This window comes from Crassostrea angulata, chromosome 8 (genome assembly GCF_025612915.1).
Source record: "Crassostrea angulata isolate pt1a10 chromosome 8, ASM2561291v2, whole genome shotgun sequence".
Classification (NCBI taxonomy): domain Eukaryota; kingdom Metazoa; phylum Mollusca; class Bivalvia; order Ostreida; family Ostreidae; genus Magallana; species Magallana angulata.
The window spans coordinates 6,837,871-6,861,295 of NC_069118.1; the positions used below are offsets into that span (position 1 = coordinate 6,837,871).

General features: G+C 31.4%; 2 protein-coding genes across 2 annotated transcripts; both read right to left on the reverse strand.

Annotated features, from left to right (window-relative positions):
• Positions 1–10,022: 10,022 nt before the first annotated feature.
• LOC128159226 (G-protein coupled receptor 87-like) lies at positions 10,023–13,498 on the reverse strand. Its single transcript, XM_052822294.1, has 2 exons — positions 12,589–13,498; positions 10,023–10,033 (listed from the first exon to the last, which is right to left on the reverse strand). The coding sequence occupies exons 1-2, from the start codon at positions 13,475–13,477 to the stop codon at positions 10,023–10,025; spliced, it is 900 nt and encodes a 299-aa protein (XP_052678254.1). The 5' UTR covers positions 13,478–13,498.
• A 3,038-nt stretch (positions 13,499–16,536) lies between these two features.
• LOC128161497 (neuropeptide Y receptor type 6-like) lies at positions 16,537–18,389 on the reverse strand. Its single transcript, XM_052824785.1, has one exon. It carries the CDS (start codon positions 18,373–18,375, stop codon positions 17,152–17,154), a length of 1,224 nt encoding a protein of 407 aa, XP_052680745.1. The 5' UTR covers positions 18,376–18,389; the 3' UTR covers positions 16,537–17,151.
• Between the last annotated feature and the right edge of the window lie 5,036 nt (positions 18,390–23,425).

Below are 23,425 nucleotides of genomic sequence, written 5' to 3' on the forward strand. Positions count from 1 at the left end.
TAAATAATGTTTGTTACGATTACATAAACTGTGTGCAACAAATAGTTTCCCTAAAACATTTTCTTATTTTCTTTTTCAAAACACGTTTTATATGCAGGCTTTCAATCACAACACGTTTTTATAAAAAAAGCAGAACTAAAAGTTTAGTAATTATAATCGTTTGACACCATATCACATATATTTTCAACTCGCAGCAACAACGGAAGACCTACTCGTGGCTTTGCCACGAGCTCTGCTCTAGTTCTTATTTTTTTTTTTTTTTTTTTCTTCCTAGACGCGAACTTTGAGGCTTCATATCGTGCTCATTTCTGAACGGTTTTTGCTAAAATTTTCAGGGCTAATGGACTTTACAAAACACTATCTTCATCAGTTCATAAAAGTTAGAATTCCTTTTCCGTTAACGAGTTATTCCCCTTTTAAAAATTTTTGGGGCCTTTGGTTTCCAGACAAAGGCTCCGAGACTATGATAGCAGGGAATAAGAATCCAACGAATTTGAATAACAAAGACATTGAAGTTGTATACATCGGTTTTTGTTTTTTGATTACGTTCCTTATTTAGGAAAAGGTAGGGGGTTAAAAAACAGGATTCGGAAGAGTGCGAAAATTTAGTCATATTTTCCTTTGTATCTTTTAAACAAAAAATAATTTGTTAAAACATGTAGAATAAAAGTTGTGCAGAATATCAAGGGCTCTCATTTGACACCAATAAAAAAGGGCTGGCCCCTTAAATTAAGGACCAATGGCCCCTAAAAAAGTTTGCTTAATAACTCAAAAACGGTTAGGATTTTGATATGGCTGTCGCTGGAAAAGTTGTTTGTTGGGATCTCATAAAGGTCGTTACAATGTTATTTTGTAAGTGATTTGTGTAGTATGAGTGTAACAAGCTTTACATGTTAACATGTACCTGTTTTCATTTGACAAGTTAACGAAAGTCTTTGCGCGTACAACTGGCATAAAGTTACTGCAGAAAGTATGCTGGTTTATACAAACGGCATTAATTCATAAGAATTTTTTTTTTTTTAGAATACGTGCTTTTTTTTAGGAGTTTAAGTCATTGTTGTTAAGTTTTTATAATGCACAATCCTTAAAAACGGGATTTGGAAAACAAATCATTGTTAACTTTTTCTTTTCTAGTAAACCACAAAATATGGAATTAAAAACATCTATATATGCATTACATTTTAGTTATAAACTCCATGCATTTAAAATCTACCTTGAATCAGAGCTGTGTGTGTGTACCATTACGTCAGCTCTCCCTCGCCCGCGGCCGAGAAAATCGGTCACCATGGTCGCGGCTGGACTACCTAGCGGTCAGCGGTTATCTAATACACGAGAGTTGCGTCTCTCATATATGTGTTTATTTATCAGCAAACTCAAGAATTGTTTTCGTTTTGATTACACATATTTATGGATTAAACGATTGGGTGTCAATTAAGAAATCGTTCAGTTAATTAATAAAAGCAATGGCATTCTCAATCTAAAGCAATAATAGACATAGATCAATTGTGGGTTTTAAGTTTAAAATAAATAACTTCTATTTGATAGAGTAAGGTCATTATACTGCAATCTTTTCAAAGCTTCCTGGGTTATGAGCTGTGCGGGTCTGTGCGTTGTACCTTTACGTAATCTATCGTTCGCCCACGGCCGAGGATCTCAGCCACGGCTGCACTACATAGCGGTTATTTAATACACAAGATTCGCACACCGAGACGCACACTTTCATGCATATGAACGTGTTTGAGTAAATATAGCCGTAAACACAAGAACTGTTTTAATTTTATGTTATAAAAGTTTGTCCATTTTGTATTTAATTAAATTTGAGTGTAAATGAATATTAATGAACGATATTACTCCAAATCGGAAATATCGTCAGACATAAATTAATGGTTGGTTTGTTTATGTAAAATATCTTATAAACTGTTCAAATAATGTTTTAAATCAACAACAACAACAACAACCCCACCCCCCCCCAAATATTAAACATTTAAATGATGATCATCCATCGCACATGGCTGAGGAGATCCGGCGCGAGTGGACAAGTGATCCGCTGTCGGTTCGTGATCTTCTACATGTACCTTATCACGCGTTCATGTTTCATATTTTGCAAGGATTATTATGTTTTCAACTATTATATTGGTTTAAGATGAAAAGATAAATTTATTTTACTTGTACAGTTGATTAAGCATTGATGTATACGAGAGCGTACAAGGTGGTTTAAAAATCAAATCAAATTATAATCAAAGTTCCATGTTACATGTTTGCGGTATGTGCTAGCACGATAAAAGAATGTCCAGAGTTGAGGCATTCGATGAATATTTAAAAGAATATTCACATGAGTTTTAAACAACTTTGGATTAGATTCTATCGGTCACATATTAATCACTTCTGTAGTTTTTCTACATGTATACGTTTCATTGTGGAAGCGAACTCATTGCTGCCCCCCCCCCTCCTCCCGGCCCGCTGACAGGAGCTCGCGCTGGTATTTTTTTTTTTTTTTGATTGGCGATACGATATCAAGATCTGTCGAAAATCATTTTTAGTGGCTTCTTCTTATGTGTAACATTTTGTTTCACTTTCCCACCCGTTTGTTCATTCGGTCAGTCTGTGTTTAAAATTGAATCGCCACGTGCGACCGAGAATCTTGTGTCGCTACAGCTCAGAACATATATAGCCCCGGGTCATCAATTCTTATGTAATTGAGTAACAGTTGGAATGGTGCTTTTACTACATAAAATAATAAATAAAAAAAAATCATCCACAAAAAATGTTACCGTAACTCAATAGTCAATACCAAAAATAAAATCCGTATGATTACAAACTGAAATCGGTTTTTCAGTATTCGGCGGGATTTGATTTTTCTTCTAACATTAGTATTTTTATTGGTTTTAGAGGTAACGATGTAAAAATACAAACAGTAAATAAATCTGATATTATTAACATTCATAATGTTAAAAAATATTTAAAATTAAATTAGTCACATTCGTTAGGAAACAATGTTATACAAACATCCGATAATTTTTTTTCTATGTCGTATCATTCGCGTAAATAAATATGTCCTTTACATATTGTACCTCAGAAAAAATTCAAATGATTAAACAAAAAAAAAGTTGTAATTACTATTTCGGATTTTTTTTCAAAGTAATTTAACATTGTATTGAAAAGAACAAGAAATAAAAATGATTTAAATTTTTGACTCAATCTTCGTATATATTACCGGCGCTCCTTACATGTATAACGGCGTACAGTGTATAGATTATCATGATCTATTTGAATTAAGTACCATACGTAAAGATTCCCATAATAATTAATTGCATGACTGTGTACATTGTAGGCAAATCCCTGTGCGTTAATTACTTTTAAGACCTCTTGTTTTCCGTCAACAGTGGTTTAAATAATTAAAATGATTACTTGTAAAAATATCTATAATCGGGATTCCAAAGAACTTACTTCCCGCAATTCATAGAAATGATCAGTATGTTAATTCTATGTTTACATTTAATTTTGTTCAAATAATTAATAAATTTACTATCATTTAAATTGTGTGCTTCATCAAATGCTGATTCCGAATACCTTGAAGTCATAAATTTTCCATTGGCTATTGACAAAAAAAGAGACGCTTGACCATCCAATGAAAACAAATACACAGATTTTGATTGACAGGTTCAGCCAGGTGCAGGTCTCACCCGATGTCCGAGGTTATGTGTGCCGCTTGCGCAAAGCCGAATGGTCTCAGTAAGAGTTATCGATGTCAATAAATAAAAAAAAATACATGCTTATCAAACCATGCTCGTGTAAGTTAAAGTTGATTACGGCTTGTTCCAACAGAAATCATGTTTTGCTAACCGTATTTAATATTTTTTAATATAGCGAATTTTAATATTGTACAGTCATTTTACCGGTAACGAATCAGCATGCGGTTTCGTCGTGCATGCAACTATAATTATCGGAATTACAAATGTTTTTATTTAAATCGCGTTTCTTTGTCCTTCTAAATTGTAGTATAAAACTTCCGAAAATATAGAGGATGAATTACGGAGACAGTAATTTCAACACCCCCTCCATTTTCCTAGTTTCGAATTCGTTTCCCAGTATCGAATTAAGCGCCCTTTATCACTTCTGGCCGAATATTTTGAGGCGAATTAATTTCCAAAATATACTAGAGGTACATGTTAATGGACTTATAAATGAAGAAGGAAAACAATTGTGGGAATATGTCATTTAAACAAATAACATGATCGTTATTTTCATCATACCGTTTTCCCGTCAAATTGAAACTGGACTTGAACAGTTTTCATTTGCGTTACTTTATAATATTGAATTTTCATAAAAACACTTTATAATAGTAATTGATGATAAGTAGTTGCCATTTTCCTTTGTTTTTCCCGTATATCAATCAATATATGCAGCCAAATAATACTTCTGTCGCAAAGAACCGAAACTATATAGGAAAACTACACGTGGTTCTATTTGAAGTCGTAATTTCATTCAAAGATCCATTATAATTTGATATGATGCATTATCTTTTTAAATGAATTATATTTACTAATTATCCACTAAATAGGGATCAATAACAAACTTATTTTCATAGTAAGGCTTAATTGTTTTCACACTTTTGTTTTTTCTGCTTTGAACTTCCGGCAGCCCATATGTGGGTCACATTTTTAATTTGTAAACAATTCGGTAAATAATCGTACACATGGCAAACAACTTCACGCACTGATAGAATATTTATTTCTGTTTTATAATTACCTAGCTAGGATTTTTTAAAACCTCAACTTCGTCTTCAACCAATAATTTTTCTAAAAATTATTCGATATTGGCAAATATTCGTTACCGGTAAAACGACTGTACATGTACCAGTACTGAAACATCGTATAAAAACGTTATATATACATGTACTCTGTAACTAGTCGTCTTTTAATACATATACCTTTCTTTTGTTTGTTAAAAATAAATTAAATTTTGTAAAATGAAAAGTATATCATTTCTTCTAGATTTTTTTTCATGAAAATACCTACAAAAGAGTTTTGCCAATCACAAACAGTTTAAAGTACATGTAATGTAAAACACGGGCGCCATTTTGAAACAAATTGTCAGAGAGTTCCGAATAAAATCTGATGAACGTTTCACATGGTTCTCGCACGCTTTGCTCGAAACGATTTACACGCTTTGACCGAAACTCTGCACGCTTTGTCCGAAACGCTAAACGGTTTACACGAAACGCTTCACGATTCACACGAAACGCTAAACGGTTAACACGAAACGTTTCTCGCACGTAAGTCGCACGCTTTTTTGGTGTAGTAGTACGTTTCAGGGTCTGTAAATTTTGTCAGCACGCAACAATTCTAAATTGCACATTGTCTTCATAAATTTAGAAATATTTAAATATAGAAGTTATCTTAGAGTAAAGGTTACGTGTTTTGTAAACGGGCTCGGTTTAAAAAAAACCCCACAATTCCTGACATGACACATGAGTACATACTGTTTATAACAATGCTTGCTATTCTCTGAAAATGTAACTCGCCATTAAATATCTCATTTTTTAAATAATGTTTGTTACGATTACATAAACTGTGTGCGACAAATAGTTTTCCTAAAACATTTTCTTTTTCAAAACACGTTTTATATGCAGGCTTTCAATCACAACACGTTTTTATAACAAAAGCAGAACTGAAAGTTAAGTAATTATAATCGTTTGACACCATATCACATATATTTTCAACTCACAGCAACAACGGAAGACCTACTCGTGGCTTTGCCACGAGCTCTGCTCTAGTTTCTTCACGTTATTGCAAGAGCGACGCGGGAAAAAATAACGTCATCCAACGGCAAATGACGTAAAGCTGCTACAATGTCACAATCAGCGTAAGGGGGAAAAGTTAAAATAACTCGTTTTAAAATTAAGAAAAAAAAAATATTGCTTGACTTTATGCATCAATTGTTTATTCTTTATAGTTTATTATGTCAGATCCAAAATAGTGCGACTTTTTGAAAATTTATTTCAAGCTCCGTAATCTACCGAGCTCATCCCGGAAAATCCCGAGCTCTCTGGCTCAATTGTACATCGGATACCTTAATGTCAATTTTCACTACATATTATTTCCTTTTCCTTTTTGTTATAAGTAAAGTATTTCCGTATCATCTTTTGTTGTCATATGAGAATAAATTGACAGAATTTAATATGTTTGTAGTTTCAATAATTATTATCTTAAAAAAATATATAGCGTAGTTTTTGTACAAGTGAGTTTCGGAGAATTGCACAACTCATTTTATTGCTTTAAAGCTTTACTTACATTGCATTATTGCTTTTTTATTAGTAACTTAAAGCAAAAAAGTTTAAAAGTAAATATCTTAAAGAACTTGACATCTTTATTGAAAATATTAGGATTTTTTTAGTTTGTAATTACCCTGTACGTCATAACATGGAACTAACAAATAGCAAAATATATGACAATACATAGCCATCTAAACAAATGTAGTTTGACTCATTTTGATCATCTGTAAATCACGTCATGGTTACTAGGTATAGAAATACCTGAACTTTAATATAATGAATAAGATATCATTGACAATTCATATTATGCTTAGATTTTTGAATATATTTTTGTCAATCATGATTTATGCCTATATTTGAAAACAATAATTTCTTAAGTCTTTTATCATTAGAATAATAGCGAGCGCAGCTCGCCGGCGCGCAGCGCCGGCGCGAAGCGAGCTCTACCGGCAAGGCGTGTGTGAATAGAAAATTCGGACTAGTTGCACATTCATTCAACGGATTTTTTTGGCGTCAGTAAATCGGACCAGTAATGCCTTGTTTTAATCGTCCCAGTAATTCCCTGTAAATATGGTTTCCCATTTCACACTCTCACGAGAACAAGATAAAAGACTATGTACATCATGCATTGTAAATAAAATAATTCCATTACATAAGACTTACAGAGTTGTCGTTCCTTCGAGTGACGTCACAATGGATTTCTTGCACATTGATCCCACAGAATTTTTCGGAGTCAGTAAATTTCGACCCACAATGCAATTTATCAATGTCGGACGATCTCACTAAACTTGATTCCTTCTCGCGAGAATCAAAGTAAAACTTTTGAGAAACAGATAAATTGTGTAATTTCATGAATATCATGCTTTTTAAGTAAACAAAACAGTATATTTCACTTAGTTTTTTTTCCAGGGTTTTTCAAAGGACAGATGACACTTGACCGACGTCAACTTTGATGTCACAATAAGGGGAAATTACTCTAAGTAGTTATTGTAAATCTGCTGGAATATAAATACCAAAATCTTCTCAAAATCTTGCAAAGCTAAAGAATTGGGACATCTTTTTTTTTTTAATAGGAAACAGTTGTAACTTGCTCTCATTTGGATGAATGCTCACATTTATTTTATTCACTATATATTTACAGTAATTAATTTCCAGGAACGTTTCTTAAAAGGGGGCGCGGCAGCATCATTCAAAAAATATTTACAAGTAAAATGAAATTCTAATCCGGGTGAGGAATGGTGAGTGCGTAGTATGCATTTAGCTCTTTAACTGCTCAATGGTATCTTTATTTTCACATTTATTACATCCTCCCGGGGGGGAGGGGGGGGGGTCCAAAACCGATTTTTTTTATATGATCAGCAATTATTTTTTTTAATACGTAAATTATGTTTTTTTTAAAACGGGGGGGGGGGGCTTTATGATAAGTCAATTTTTTATATGTAAGTTTAAGAAAAATGTCTGCTGCAAGAAAAGAGGAAATAAACTGCAATAAACATTATGTTAAAATCGTTATTATTCAACAACATTGTAAAAACTGAGATAAATTCTATTTAAATAAATAAACAATCTTATAAATTATGAATTATGAAAATTTACAAGAAAAAATAGGCATGTTTATATCTTATTTTGCATTCAAATTCATTTACGTTACGTTGATACTTTTATTTTTATTGATGTATCATAATTCATTATTTGATCAAATGCTCCGCTCGCCCCAACGGTCGCACCGTAAAACATATTACAAGACATCAAAAGTTCGGAATTCTCATAACCTAGACATATAAACAATTTTTTTCTGTTTTGAATAAAACAGAATTTTAATAGACAAATATCGAACATTTAATATATAGAGCTTTGTTCAAGCAACAGATACTTTCTACTTTGGTTTACGTTATATGGTCGGTTTGTTTTCTCAAAGACAATTTGACAACGATTTTAGCTTATGACTCTTGAAACAAAACTTCTAATGACATTTCACCTGGTATAATTTTAGTAAAAGTTGAACAATTTTAAACACCCAAATATCAGGTTTTACTTGCTTAAAGAAATTACACCAGTTAACAGCTTGCGAACTACTTTATTTGCTTATAATAGAATAGGATTTAAAAATGTCAGCTGGCATGTTTGTTGAACTGAAAAAAAAACCTTTTTAAGAATTGAGGGACATTAAAATCTCGTGATTTTTGTTCAAGTTAACTCGTAATACTTCCAGAGGTTAATTGTCAAAGTGAAATACAAGACTGTAACGGGCCCTTTCTCTTGACGTCGATTATCGAGTTATATTTACATTTAGTGTATATTTCCCCGTATTTTTTCATTGGAAATCTGCGACTTTCAATTTCCTATGAATACACTTTGCTAATTCATGCGCCATTAGCACAGATACAAACGTCTTCACGTGTTTTGAGTATATTTATAAGATTAAATGAAACTTTAAATCTTCAATAAACAATTTGATATGAACTTTTGAGAAACAATCATTCATATACATCTACTCCTTAGTAAAAAAAAAAGATTTTTCTCCACAAAGTATCTGGCACTATATTGTTTGTCGCGGAAACTAACTAAACAAGGGCACCCCCTAGCGAAATGAAAATATTATGCGGGGAAGAAATGCATTATTAAAAAATAAACATGTATTTGAAGAAACTAAATATTTTTAAAAGATGTTAAAAACCATTTTGAATTAAAATATATCGTTTATTTCTATCCCCATGCATGTTGTGGGTGTATCCATGAAGAATAGTCACATTTAGTTGGTTGTACAATTCCTCCCATTACTAGCGAAAACACACCACAAACGTGTATTACGCATTTAGACAATTAGTGTAGGCAAGCTTCATATTGAAAATGAGATCTATAGATTTATAGTCTGCTCTATGAGAAAATTCGAGTTAAAATGTTGTAATTTCAACCGCGATATTTTAAAAAGAGTAACATATCTTCGGCAATTTACATGAAATGAATTCCCAGTTAATCATGTTGACGATATTCGCCAAAGTCTCTTTTGAATTAAGAACGTGTTCTGCTCTAAGTAATTCGTTAAATATAGCCCAAAATTTGGTTAGACGACTGCTTGTTTCGATTACATTAGGGTGAAATTAATCTCCTGCTTGCTCCAGTTTTTCACTTTGGACATCGTTTCAACTCATCCCCATTTCTCAAAAACGTTTGCTTCTTACCTTTAAAGGACTTACATCTAACAAAATATCAAGTTGTTGATTTGAAATGTTTACTTTCAAGAACCGGAGGTCGTACATAAAATTTCTTAGTGTTGTAATATTCTTATGACCCCCTAATAGTATGTTTGTATTAGGTTTACTTGGTCAGAGAGATTTGGTTTTGGATAAAAGAAGTGATATTACGGAAGTCAATTAAATCGGATTCTGAATCAAGCTTTCATAATGTTGAGACACTATCTCTACATTACAACTTCGTTGTATATATTAGATTATTTGAAATATGGATATATTCAAAACAGATTATAGAATTAGTGTTACTTATTCTTTAGTGGTGTATGGATTTGCATGCTTGTGCAGTAAAATAGCACATGCACAGAGGAGCATATCTTACTTTTTTAATGTTGACACTACCATGAATGAAAAATAAGGAAAATATATAAGACAAGACTTAACTTACGCATAGAGAAAATATTTACAGCAAAAAAATAATAAATAAGTACAAGTAATATTTGCGTGGAAATGATAAAATTGGTTATAACTACGACCGTTCAAAAAGGACACCATGTTTAAGCTGATCCTAAAATTGAACCAAAAGCAACACTCACTAAGTCATTTACTACCGTCTAAAATTGCTGATATTTTACACCGAAATATTTTCCGCTTTACTTTTGTAATCCTATTCAGTCACAACCGTTTGCTCACTATGCTGTTACACTGTATATCCATAGTTTTACAAAACTGAACTCATTCTGGTAGCATTAACAATTCTGTGTTTGATCATAAATAGTAAATGCTCTATCCAAACCGTTTGTTTTTTTGCCATTTTGATTCAATATCTCTCAATGATTTAAAGGCTAAAGATTTTAGCCAGAGTTTTGGAAAATATGAACAAAAGTTTTTTTTCTTTATTCACATTGATATTTTTATATTTAAAAAATTAAACGTCTTATAAACATTACAGGGCAGGATTTATTAGATATTAATATCATTTGTTTATTCACACCAAATTTTACACTCTACATTGTGTTACTTGCAACTAAAACATATTTTTCCACTTTCTCATAAAAGAAATACAAAACAAAAATCGTATTAAATAATCAAAAGCTTATGTCCTTCTTTAAACAACGGAATCATGGTCTAGAAATAGTTCTCTAACGATCCATAGGATAAAATTTTAGTGTATTGGAAGTGTAGCTTCGTATAAGCAGACATTTATTTTAGCTAAAACAATTGTATTTTGAATAGACCTGGCGTATGTTTAGCACATTGTCAATGCTCTTCCGCTTCTATCAAGTGTTTTTTGCACTTTGAGTTTTGAAATTTGGAAATAAATTCCTAGAACACCATCTTTGACTTTAAGTATAACAAATGAAACCACGCAACGTTTAACGTTTGGATTGTCAGGATCGTAAGGGTAAGAAACAATTGCATTAATATGGGCTTTACTGACGTCATCACCCATAGGAAAGTATTAAATTTTCTCGAATTCTTCCTTTTCTATAGCAAAAAGGTTATAACCAATTTAGGCTTGCTTTTATAAATGTTGCGCTATTTCAAATACTATTTGTTACCTCTTGATAAATTACTCATTGATCAAGATCTATTGAAATATAAAGCTTCCTGGTAACTGACCAACTTACAATCTAGGTCATACAGGTACACCCAGTTCATTAATAGGCATATTTCAGGTGCAAACCTCATTGAGTATGTCTATTGAATGTTAAAGAACCCCTTAATGACCAAATATTATCAACTATTTCTTTACGTGTCCATGCGATTTTTAAAAATTTTATTGACCCACATTACATATTGTAAGAAAAAAACCCTGAAATGTTAAATTTGATTATTTAATAACTTTGTCAATTCATTAAATCTATTTTATAAAGAAAAAATACTTGTTAATTTTAGATCTAGATTAAACATTTCGTCATATTTTATGTACGAATTCTTGTAAAAATACATATTTGTAAATAACTTCATAACCACTCAAATTGTTGTATAATACATTTTCACAAAATAAATTAAATCCCGTTTTTGTTTCTTTATGACATTATATTTTTATATAAAAAGAAGGGTAATGAGATGTACTTGTCCATTTTAAAATTTTATTACTCATGTTTGTCTTTAAATATTTTATTTGCAAACATCTGATTATTTACATTTTAGAATCAGCCCGTTTATTTCAGAGGTCAAGAGGTCGTTTATAACTTTACAATAATCACCGTGCGAGCATAAATATTAACTCTTGCATTGTTTTAAACATAAAGAACAAAGTTAAGTTCATAATTCCGAACGATTTGCTTTTCTCAAATGCATAAAGCAAGTTCATACCCCAGTGAATGTTTTGACTTTCTGTTTCTTTCTTACAAGAAGTAAGCAGAAACAATGACTACAAATATTTTGGGGTTTAATTAAACAATAAAATGCTTTCTTTGGTAATTCATTCGGGATATAAAGGTAGCGACATTGCAGAGAAAATGTACATAACCCGCTAACTTGTCAGTTTCAGCCGCTGTAGATTTCGACCATTCGATAAACGGGGCGTGTAGATTTCAGTCGGGCTGTTTCTATGCAGCTATGAATTAAATATAAGTTTCCGTAAGAAATAGAGGGAACAATACTTGGTAGATGTAAATATTAAGATATGATAAGCAAGCAGTTTTATTTATACAAAAATAGGAAAATCATATGCTTTTGGACATATTGTACATAATTATATGTGTACTTAATAAAAAAATTTATGTTACCTTCCTAACCTTTAGAGTACAAATCATTTCCTTCTTAGAAAAAAATTACGCAGCTGCTTTTTGAACTTGGTATCAAAATAGCCGTAAATAAAAGGATTGACAATGTGATTCAGAAAGACAAGTCGTGTCAGATAGAACCAAATTGCCATTTCTGTCCTATCTCTGGTTTCAAACGCAAAGCCGTCTTGCGTGTATATTAGAACAAGACTGATTAGTGAGGGTATATAAGACAGCACATACGCCAAAATTAGGTAGAAAAACATAACCGAAACCCGTTTTTGTGCGGACTTCATTCTTGAATTTCTTCTTCTGTCCGTTTTGGCAGATCTTTGTGGATTTGAAGCATTATCAGGAGAAGTACCAACAGTATCACATGAAGTTATACGTTCATCATTATCATGGTCTTCTGCAGCTTCTGTATATTCGTTAGAATTTTCGAATCTAACTTTCTTTGGTGAGTTTGGTATTTCAACTTTTACTTCCGCTGCCTGTAGATCAATAGAATTACTTGGCTTATCAATATCATCAGTTTCTATATCAGATGTCCGGGTGGCTTGCGAGGTTTCGGTCGTTGAAGCTGCATGGCTATCTCTGTGAATCTCGTATTTGACCGTTCTGGACCGGAATGAAATTCTAACCTGCTTTAAAACAGGAACATAGAGTCCAGCAGTAACTACAATATTTGCCACCATTACCAGGAACAAGAGAGTAGTATAAATGGTCATTAAGAGTGACTGTTCGCTGGAAAATTTACACACTTCTGTTGTAACATTGTGACTCATGTAAGAAATATTGCTCCTAACGACTCCAGCAGTGAAAAGTAGTGGTATTGCATAAACAAATGAGACCAAACACACGACTATGAATAAAACCCTTTTCCAGAAATGCGTCATTTTTGGTCCAAACGGTTTGCAGACTAGAAGATACCTTTGAATTGATATGAGGAGGAGTGTATGTGCTGATATTCCAGGAACACAAATCTGTAGAGATGATAGAGCTCGACAAGCAGCTGTACTGGGGTAGTTATACATGTACTCATTTTCCATTATGTAATAAGGTGGACTGGTAAGGCATCCTAGTAGATCTACCACACCAAGCAGAGGAATGAAGTATCGCTCGCCTCTCTCATTAATCCAGAAGAAGTAGAAAAATATGATGGCTGTGTTTCCTATGACTCCAATCACGGCACCGATAATGATGAGAATGGTGCTGCTGAGAGCAATGTCTGAAAATCTGTTCACATATTGTAACTGATAGTTTGTATCGTTGTCCATCTTCTTAAAATTTTTCTGATAAGAGGAATATGTGAAGAGGTTTTCTTTTTAAGTCGAAGAAAGGTGTTGATCAGATATTATTTCCTGTTTGTTTGTTTGAAATATATCTTCCTTTCTTATTCATATCCTTGATGTAAATAAACATTTCACGTGTCATTGATGTATATTTGTTTAGATCTTCCGACCATCCTTTTTCTTTGAATTTATTGTAAACAAGTAAAAAACTTATTTACGTCCTTTCAAGTAACGGTATATTGCTTTTTCATAGAGGGTATTCGAAACACGGTTTAACTTATTTACTTGTAGATAATTTACACACTTTCGGAGAGAGAGAGAGAGAGAGAGAGAGAGAGAGAGAGAGAGAGAGAGAGAGAGAGAGAGAGAAAGAGAGAGAGTATCGCATTTATAGCAATACTTAAGCGTACGCCTGCTGTACACGAAACTGTTCTTTGTATGAACTAAGCGTATGATATTGGAACGAAAATAGCTCAGATAATGAGATTGACCGTTGGTTAGTTCGATGGTCATCTTATAATGTAGAATAAATTATAACACTCTATTCTTTTTACTACATACACTTATTTTTGTCTTTTTTGCAATTAGAAATAAAACCACACTACTTAAACATTTATGTATGATTAAAAATGTTTTCAATTGAAATCTCCCATCTATTCATTTAATTTATAACAAATTCATATTGTATGGTATTATTTTTTATTGTATTATCACTGAATGTATGTTACAGATTTAGAAAAAGATTACTTTCAAATATTTTATTAATTCTTATAAAATAGTATTTTATGTTCATAAGGATTAGCTTTGTTAAGAATGTCAATCGATTTCAAAACCCGACAGCAAGAATACCTGTAAAAGTTGAGCTTAACACTCAGACGAAATTACCTAGCGGTAAAACAACTTTCAGTGGCAAAGGGCATTTGACTGTCGTCTATTTACTTTATAGAACGTAAGTGTTTACTATATTTTTAGTAGGATATTGGTTCCTTATCCTTTTTACTTGCTATGATTTACCTCTTTGTTCCAGTTTTTATCGTTCAGTAATTTCTCCAACTTTTAAATGTACTATTTTAAATCAATTGGAAAAAATAGTTTTAACAAGATGAACGAGATCAAATAACAAAAGAAAAAACATGTTGTAATACAATACCTTTTTGAGAGAATCAGCTTATGATAATTTTAAAAAATCTTGATTTGCAAAAGAACATGGTTTTGTTAATATTATTACTCAAGTGATAATGATAAGTGAGTTTTGTTTGCGAGTTCATTGATTCATTTTCAAATACTTTAAGCTTTGCAGGTTATCGGTGTATAATGTTACAGGTTGTTAACACAGTATAATACAGAATGGGTTGTTGTCAAGGACACTAGTACATACAAGTATATTAAAAACAATATGACACGTGAGAAAAAAAACATCAAATATTAATAACACATACAACATTTTTATTTCATATTTTGTATATTTGCCGATGTTACACATACCACTGAAGTTCACAATAATTAACAATAGCAGCAGTTTATACATTCACGCCTTTTCAAACATACTTTATTTTCTGTCTACTACGGTACAATATATATTAGTTCTTATAACTTTGCAAATAAGCTAGAGTTGGTGTAAATGACATATGCGTTGTAGATAAAGAGTTTTGCTATTGCAGTTTTTCCACAAAAAAACCCAAATCGGCCCCCTTAAATACAATTAAACCTGTTACTTTTAATATGGTCTCCTTTTTGGTGTAAAACTTATCTCCAATTTATATTGTATGGCTTGTTTGTAATACAATTCAGGTATTTTAAGATCAATCGGATGAAGTTAAATTACAATAATTGAAAGCAATATTTACATAATGTTCACCATCAAATACAAACGTGCACTTTGTTAATACGTCGAAAACTTAGATCAATTTGCATGCAATGAATTGAATATATTTAATATATAGATTTTAAATGATATGTTCAAAACATTCCCCATTAATAAGCACCCTTGAAATTGCAATTGACGGTTCGATCATTGACAACATTAAATATTTTTGAAAGTGTCACAAAAAACAGACGTAAAAATGAAGTCGGCGATTAGACATCTTTTCACTGTTTTAAGGAGTGCTTCGTGGGGTTTTAAAGCGACAGAAGCGACAGGTTGTTTATACGTGACTATGAAAGCGAAGCCGAGGGAAATAGTTGCTGTCGAGTTGGACAATAAACTCGTCCGAATAGTCAGTGAATAGGTATTTTATTATACCGAAGAAAACTTTATTTGTCTGCGATGCAGAATTTCTTGATGATAAACAAATAAGAGTAATCTGACTTTGAATTTATTGTAGCGATCGGATTAAGTCAGAGGTGTTCCAAGTTTAAAAAGGAGGGAAATTGAATGCCACCGGTGAATTCTTTCGACGACTATTCATTTTTGGCAGATAGCACGGACACTATTTCTCGGTAAGATTGAATAGCGTGTTTATTCGTCGTATTTTTACATGGAATATATTCACAGAGATTATATATATATATATATATATATATATATATATATATATATATATATATATATATATATATATATATATATATATATATATATATATATATATATATATATATATATGAATAAGTCCAATGCTCAAACAACCAAGATAACGACGTCATTGGGACGTCATAAAAACGTTAGCAAAGTCTCTGGTGTTGACGTCACTATTTTGGCGTATTTTTTTAACATTTCACATATCAAGTAAATAAAAACAATGAATTTAACACAAACATCAAAATGGTGCATGGGTGTTACAATAAACTGTTCAATTTAGGTTTATATGTTCAAATAAAATGTTTTCTTTTTCTGATCTTTCAGCGGTATTAGTATTAATTATTTGTGGTAAATTTCATTGTTTTTATTTATTTGATATATATAATATATTTTATCCGACAACTGTCGCTTTTTTCTGGATTTACCTATTTATGGTTCCCCTTATTTTTTTATGCAAACGCAATGTACTACAATATGTAGTTTTATTATTTATTTTATTGGATTAGCAAGTAAACAAGTGTCAAGCAATAGGACATACAATTTAGCAAAATAAGTTTACGTACATATCAACTCTGCCAACTCAAGTCCGTGCAATCTGAATGCTTATATAACTATTAACAGCCAGCATCAAAGAAATGGTCTTTCACCTATCAGTCTCTTAGAAATCAAAATAAGGTAGAATATAAATAACATGGAATACTGAGTGTTAAATGATCGCACATATTTTTATAACATAAGCGATGCCACAACATTTTAACTGCATCGTCAAATCAGAATCATATATGTAAACATTTTTTATAATGTGTGTAAATATTCTTGGTTTTAGTTAAAAAATATATTTGAACGTACATTAAAGGAAACATCCATAAATCTAACAGTTATAACGACTATTATCAATAAAGAAAGAAAAAGCAACTAAATGTTTTTTTAAAGAAATTGCAGAAAGAAAATTAATTAAAAATTGATTTTCAAAAGTTTAAGAATAACAAAACACTTACGGTTAAACAGATAGAAAATACATGAGCATGGAATTAAAAAAATATATCAAATATCTGGTACTTTTTTCAATGATTTCATGAAATAGATAAGAAATAACTGTTGTACAACTTAAAAAGGACTATTTTGGTGGAATTTTCTATTAGGATTGCAATTTATACTTTTTTCTTTGACACAATTTGCGGAGCTGCTCCTTGAACTTTGTGTCAAAAAATCCATAAATGAAAGGATTGATGACGTGATTCAGAAGAATTAGTTTACTTAAATAGAATAGAACAGTCCTCTCAGTTTTTGTTAATGATGAATAAATGTCATCAACTGTAAAAGAAAGAATCCAAATGATAAGCGGTGGTGTGTACGACAACACATAAGCCACAATGAGATAAAAAAACATTATCGTAACTCGTCCCTGTCCTGATGCAACTTGAGACTTTGGCTTCTTATTGTTTTTTGCTGCTTTTTGGTTAGCTGTCACAGTATCAGCAACATTGTTTCTTATACTGTCTTCAACGTCATTTTGGACTTCTATGGTGTGTGCTTGGTCGTCAGATACATCAGATGTTTCAAACATTCCCTTTTTATGAACGTTTGGTATTCTAATTGTTATTGCCGCCCCCTTCTGTTTATTTGAGTTGCATGGTATCTCGGTGTCATCGATTTCCATATTCAATTTACATGATACATTTGACATTTCTCTCTCAGATGTTACATTACTGCTCTTGTCTGTTCTGGAACTGAATAGGATTTTAATCTTCTTCAAGACGGGAACATACATACAAATTGTAATGATAAGATTAACTGCAATTATCAGAAACAAAAGGTAAGGATACATAATCTTTGAAATTGACTGTTTGTCAGAAAAGTTGCACACTTCTATTGTCAAACTGTGGTTCATATACGTAACATTTACTGTAAAGAGTCCGGCAGTAGCCAACAGTGGGGCGGAATACACTAAAGAAATCAAGCAAACAACTCCAAATAAAACGCGCTTCCAAAAACGTGTCATTTTCGGTCCAAATGGCTTACAGACTAAGTAATACCTTTGAACCGAAATAACAAGGATTGTATGTGCGGATATTCCTGGAATACAAATCTGTAGAAACGAAGAGACTTTACAAAAAACATTACTTCGGTGAATGCTTTCATCATTAAAGATGAAATAAAAAAAGAAGGTTAAGCACCCTAAAAGATCCACTATACCAAGCAGGGGTATAAAGTATCGCTCGCCTCTCTCCTTAATCCGAAAGAAGTAGAAAAATATGATGGCAGAGTTTCCAATGACTCCAATCACAGTCCCAAAAATGTTTAGAATTGTACTACTAAGGAAAATATCAGAATAACTATTCCTGTCAGTTTTGTTTTCCATGATGCTGAAGCTTTTCTAACAACAGACAAATGCGCAAACACGAATATTGAATCTGCTTAAATAATGTCAAATTTCACTACATATTATTTCCTTTTCCTTTTTGTTATAAGTCAAGTATTTCCGTATCATCTTTTGTTGTCATTTGAGAGTAAATTGACGTAATTTAATATGTTTGTAGTTTCAATAATTATTATCTTAAAAAAATATATAGCGTAGTTTTTGTACAAGTGAGTTTCGGAGAATTGCACAACTCATTTTTTTGCTTTAAAGCTTTACTTACCTTACATTATTGCTTTTTTTATTAGTAACTTAAAACAAAAAAGTTTAAAAGTAAATATCTTAAAGAACTTGACATCTTTATTGAAAATATTAGGATTTTTTTAGTTTGTAATTATACTGTACGCCATAACGTGGAACTAACAAATAGCAAAATATATGACAATACATAGCCATCTTAACAAATGTAGTTTGACTCAATTTGATCATCTGTATATCACGTCATGGTTACTCGGTATAGAAATACCTGAACTTTAATATAATGAATAAGATATCATTGACAATTCATATCATGCTTAGATTTTTGAATATATTTTTGTCAATCATGATTTATGCCTATATTTGAAAACAATAATTTCTTAAGTCTTTTATCATTAAAATAATACAAGACATCAAAAGTTCTGAATTCTCATAACCTAGACATATAAACAATTTTTCTCTGTTTTTAATAAAACAGAATTTTAATAGACAAATATCGAACATTTAATATATAGAGCTTTGTTCAAGCAACAGATACTTTCTTCTTTGGTTTACGTTATATGGTCGGTTTGTTTTCTCAAAGACAACTTGACAACGATTTTAGCTTATGACTTTTGAAAAAAACTTCTAATGACATTTCACCTGGTATAATTTTAGTAAAAGTTGAACAATTTTAAACACCCAAATATCAGGTTTTACTTGCTTAAAGAAATTACACCAGTTAACAGCTTGCGGACTACTTTATTTGCTTATCATAGAATAGGATTTAAAAATATCAGCTGGCATGATTGTTGAACTGGAAAAAAACCTTTTTAAGAATTGAGGGACATTAAAATCTCGTGATTTTCGTTCAAGTTAACTCGTATTACTTCCAGAGGTTAATTGTCAAGGTGAAATACAAGACTGTAACGGGCCCTTTCTCTTGACATCGAGTATCGAGTTATATTTACATTCAGTGTATATTTCCCCGTATTTTTTCATTGGAAATCTGCGACGTTCAATTTCCTATGAATACACTTTGCTAATTCATGCGCCATTAGCAAAAATACAAACGTCTTCACGTGTTTTGAGTATATTGATAAGATTAAATTAAACTTTAAATCTTCAATAAACAATTTGATATGAACTTTTGAGAAACAATCATTCATATACATCTACTACTTAATAAAAAAAAAATTTTTCTCCACAAAGTATCTGGCACTATATTGTTTGTCGCGGAAACTAACTAAACAAGGGCACCACAAAGCGGAGCATCCCCTCGCGAAATGAAAATATTATGCATTATTCAAAAATAAACATGTATTTGAAGAAACTAAATATTTAAGATGTTAAAAACCATTTTGAATTAAAATTTATCGTTTATTCCTATCCCCATGCACGTTCTGGGTGTATCGATGGAGAATGGTCACATTTACATGGTTGTACAATTCCTCCCATTACTAGCGAAAACACACCACAAACATGTATTACGCATTTAGACAATTAGTTAGGCAAGCTTCATATTGAAAATGAGATCTATAGATTTATAGTCTGCTCTATGAGAAAATTCGAGTTAACATGTCGTAATTTCAACCCCGATATTTTAAAAAGAGTAACATATCTTCGGCAATTTACATGAAATGAATTCCCAGTTAATCATGTTGACGATATTCGCCAAAGTCTCTTTTGAATTAAGAACTTGTTCTGTCTTCTGAATTAAGAACTTGTTCTGCTCTAAGTAATTCGTTAAATATAGCCAAAAATTTGGTTAGACGACTGCTTGTTTCGATTAAATTAGGGTGAAATTAATCTCCTGCTTGCTCCAGTGTTTCACTTTGGACATCGTTTCAACTCATCCCTATTTATCAAAAACGTTTGTTTCTTACCTTTACAGGACTTACATTTAACAAAATATCAAGTTGTTGATTTGAAATGTTTACTTTCACGAACCGGAAGTCGTACATAAAATTTCTTAGTGTTGTAATTTTCTTATGACCCCATAATAGTATGTTTGTATTAGGGTTTACTTGGTCAGTGAGATTTGGTTTTGGATAAAAGAAGTGTTATTACGGCAGTCAATTAAATCGGATTCTGAATCAAGCTTTCATAATGTTGAGACACTATCTCTACATTACAACTTCATTGTATATATTAGATTATTTGAAATATGGATATATTCAAAATCGATTATAGAATTAGTGTTACATATTCTTTAGTGGTGTATGGATTTGCATACTTGTGCAGTAAAATAGCACATGCACAGAGGAGCATATCTTACTTTTTTAATGTTGACACTACCATGAATGAAAAATATGGATGTATATAAGACAAGACTTAACTTACGCATAGAGAAAATATTTACAGCATAAAAATAATAAATAAGTGCAAGTAATATTTGCGTGGAAATGATAAAATTGGTTATAACTACGACAGTTCAAAAAGGACACCATGTGTAAGCTGATCCTAAAATTGAACCAAAAGCAACACTCACTAAGTCATTTACTACCGTCTAAAATTGCTGATATTTTACACCGAAATATTTTCCGCTTTACTTTTGTAATCCCATTCAGTCACAACCGTTTGCTCACTATGCTGTTACACTGTATATCCATAGTTTTACAAAACTGTGAACTCATTCTGGTAGCATTAACAATTCTGTGTTTGATCATAAATAGTAAATGCTCTATCCAAACCGTTTGTTTTTTTTGCCATTTTGATTCAATCTCTTTTTTAAAGATGATTGTCTTATATTCCTTCTCTATAACACACATCTCTTAAAAGATTTTAGCTAGAGTTTTGGAAAATATGAACAAAAGTTTTTTTCTTTATTCACATTGATAATTTTATATTTAAAATTAAACGTCTTATAGACATTACAGGGCAGGATTTATTAGATAATAATATCATTTGTTTATTCACACCAAATTTTAAACTCTACATTGTGTTACTTGCAACTAAAACATATTTTCCCACTTTCTCATAAAAGAAATACAAAAAAAAATCGTATAAAATACTCAAAAGCTTATGTCCTTCTTTAAACAACGGAATCATGGTCTAGAAATAGTTCTCTAACGATCCATAGGATAAAATTTTAGTGTATTGGAAGTGTAGCTTCTTATAAGCAGACATTTTTTTTTAGCTAAAACAATTGTATTTTGAACAGACCTGGCGTATGTTTAGCACATAATCAATGCTCTTCCGCTTCTATCAAGTGTTTTTTGCACTTTGAGTTTTGAAATTTGGAAATAAATTCCTAGAAAACCATCTTTGACTTTAAGTATAACAAATGAAACCACGCAACGTTTAACGTTTGGATTGTCAGGATCGTAAGGATAAGAAACAATTGCATTAATATGAGCTTTACTGACGCATCACCCATAGGAAAGTATTAAATTTTCTCGAATTCTTTCTTGTCTGTAGCAAAAAGGTTATAACCAATTTAGGCTTGCTTTTATAAATGTTGCGCTATTTCAAATAATATTTGTTACCTCTTGATAAATTACTCATTGAAAGCTTCCTGGTAACTGACCAACTTACAATCTAGGTCATACAGGTACACCCAGTTTATTAGGCATATTTCAGGTGCAAACCTCATTGAGTATGTCTATTGAATGTTAAAGAACCCCTTAATGACCAAATATTATCAACTATTTCTTTACGTGTCCATGCGATTTTTAAAAATTTTATTGACCCACATTACATATTGTAAGAAAAAAACCCTGAAATGTTAAATTTGATTATTTAATAACTTTGTCAATTCATTAAATCTATTTCATGAAGAAAAGATATTTGTTTCTTTAATTTTAGATCTAGATTAAACATTTCGTCATATTTTATGTACGAATTCTTGTAAAAATACATATTTGTAAATAACTTCATAACCACTCAAATTGTTGTATAATACATTTTCACAAAATAAATTAAATCCCGTTTTTGTTTCTTTATGACATTATATTTTTATATAAAAAGAAGGGTAATGAGATGTACTTGTCCATTTTAAAATTTCATTACTCATGTTTGTCTTTAAATATTTTATTTGCAAACATCTGATTATTTACATTTTAGAATCAGCCCGTTTATTTCAGAGGTCAAGAGGTCGTTTATAACTTTACAATAATCACCGTGCGAGCATAAATATTAACTCTTGCATTGTTTTAAACATAAAGAACAAAGTTAAGTTCATAATTCCGAACGATTTGCTTTTCTCAAATGCATAAAGCAAGTTCATACCCCAGTGAATGTTTTGACTTTCTGTTTCTTTCTTACAAGAAGTAAGCATGAAAAATGACAACAAATATTTTGGGGTTTAATTAAACAATAAAATGCTTTCTTTGGTAATTCATTCGGGATATGAAGGTAGCGACATTGCAGGAAAAATTTACATAACCCGCTAACTTGTTAGTTTCAGCCGCTGTAGATTTCGACAATTCGATTAACGGGGCGTGTAGATTTCAGTCTGGCTGTTTCTATGCAGCTATGAATTAAATATAAGTTTCCGTAAGAAATAGAGGGAACAATACTTGGTAGATGTAAATATTAAGATATGATAAGCAAGCAGTTTTATTTATACAAAAATAGGAAAATCATATGCTTTTGGACATATTGTACATAATTATATGTGTACTTAATAAAAAAAATGATGTTACCTTCCTAACCTTTAGAGTACAAGTCATTTCCTTCTTAGAAAAAAAATTACGCAGCTGCTTTTTGAACTTGGTATCAAAATAGCCGTAAATAAAAGGATTGACAATGTGATTCAGAAAGACAAGTCGTGTCAGATAGAACCAAATTGCCATCTCTGTCCTATCTCTGGTTT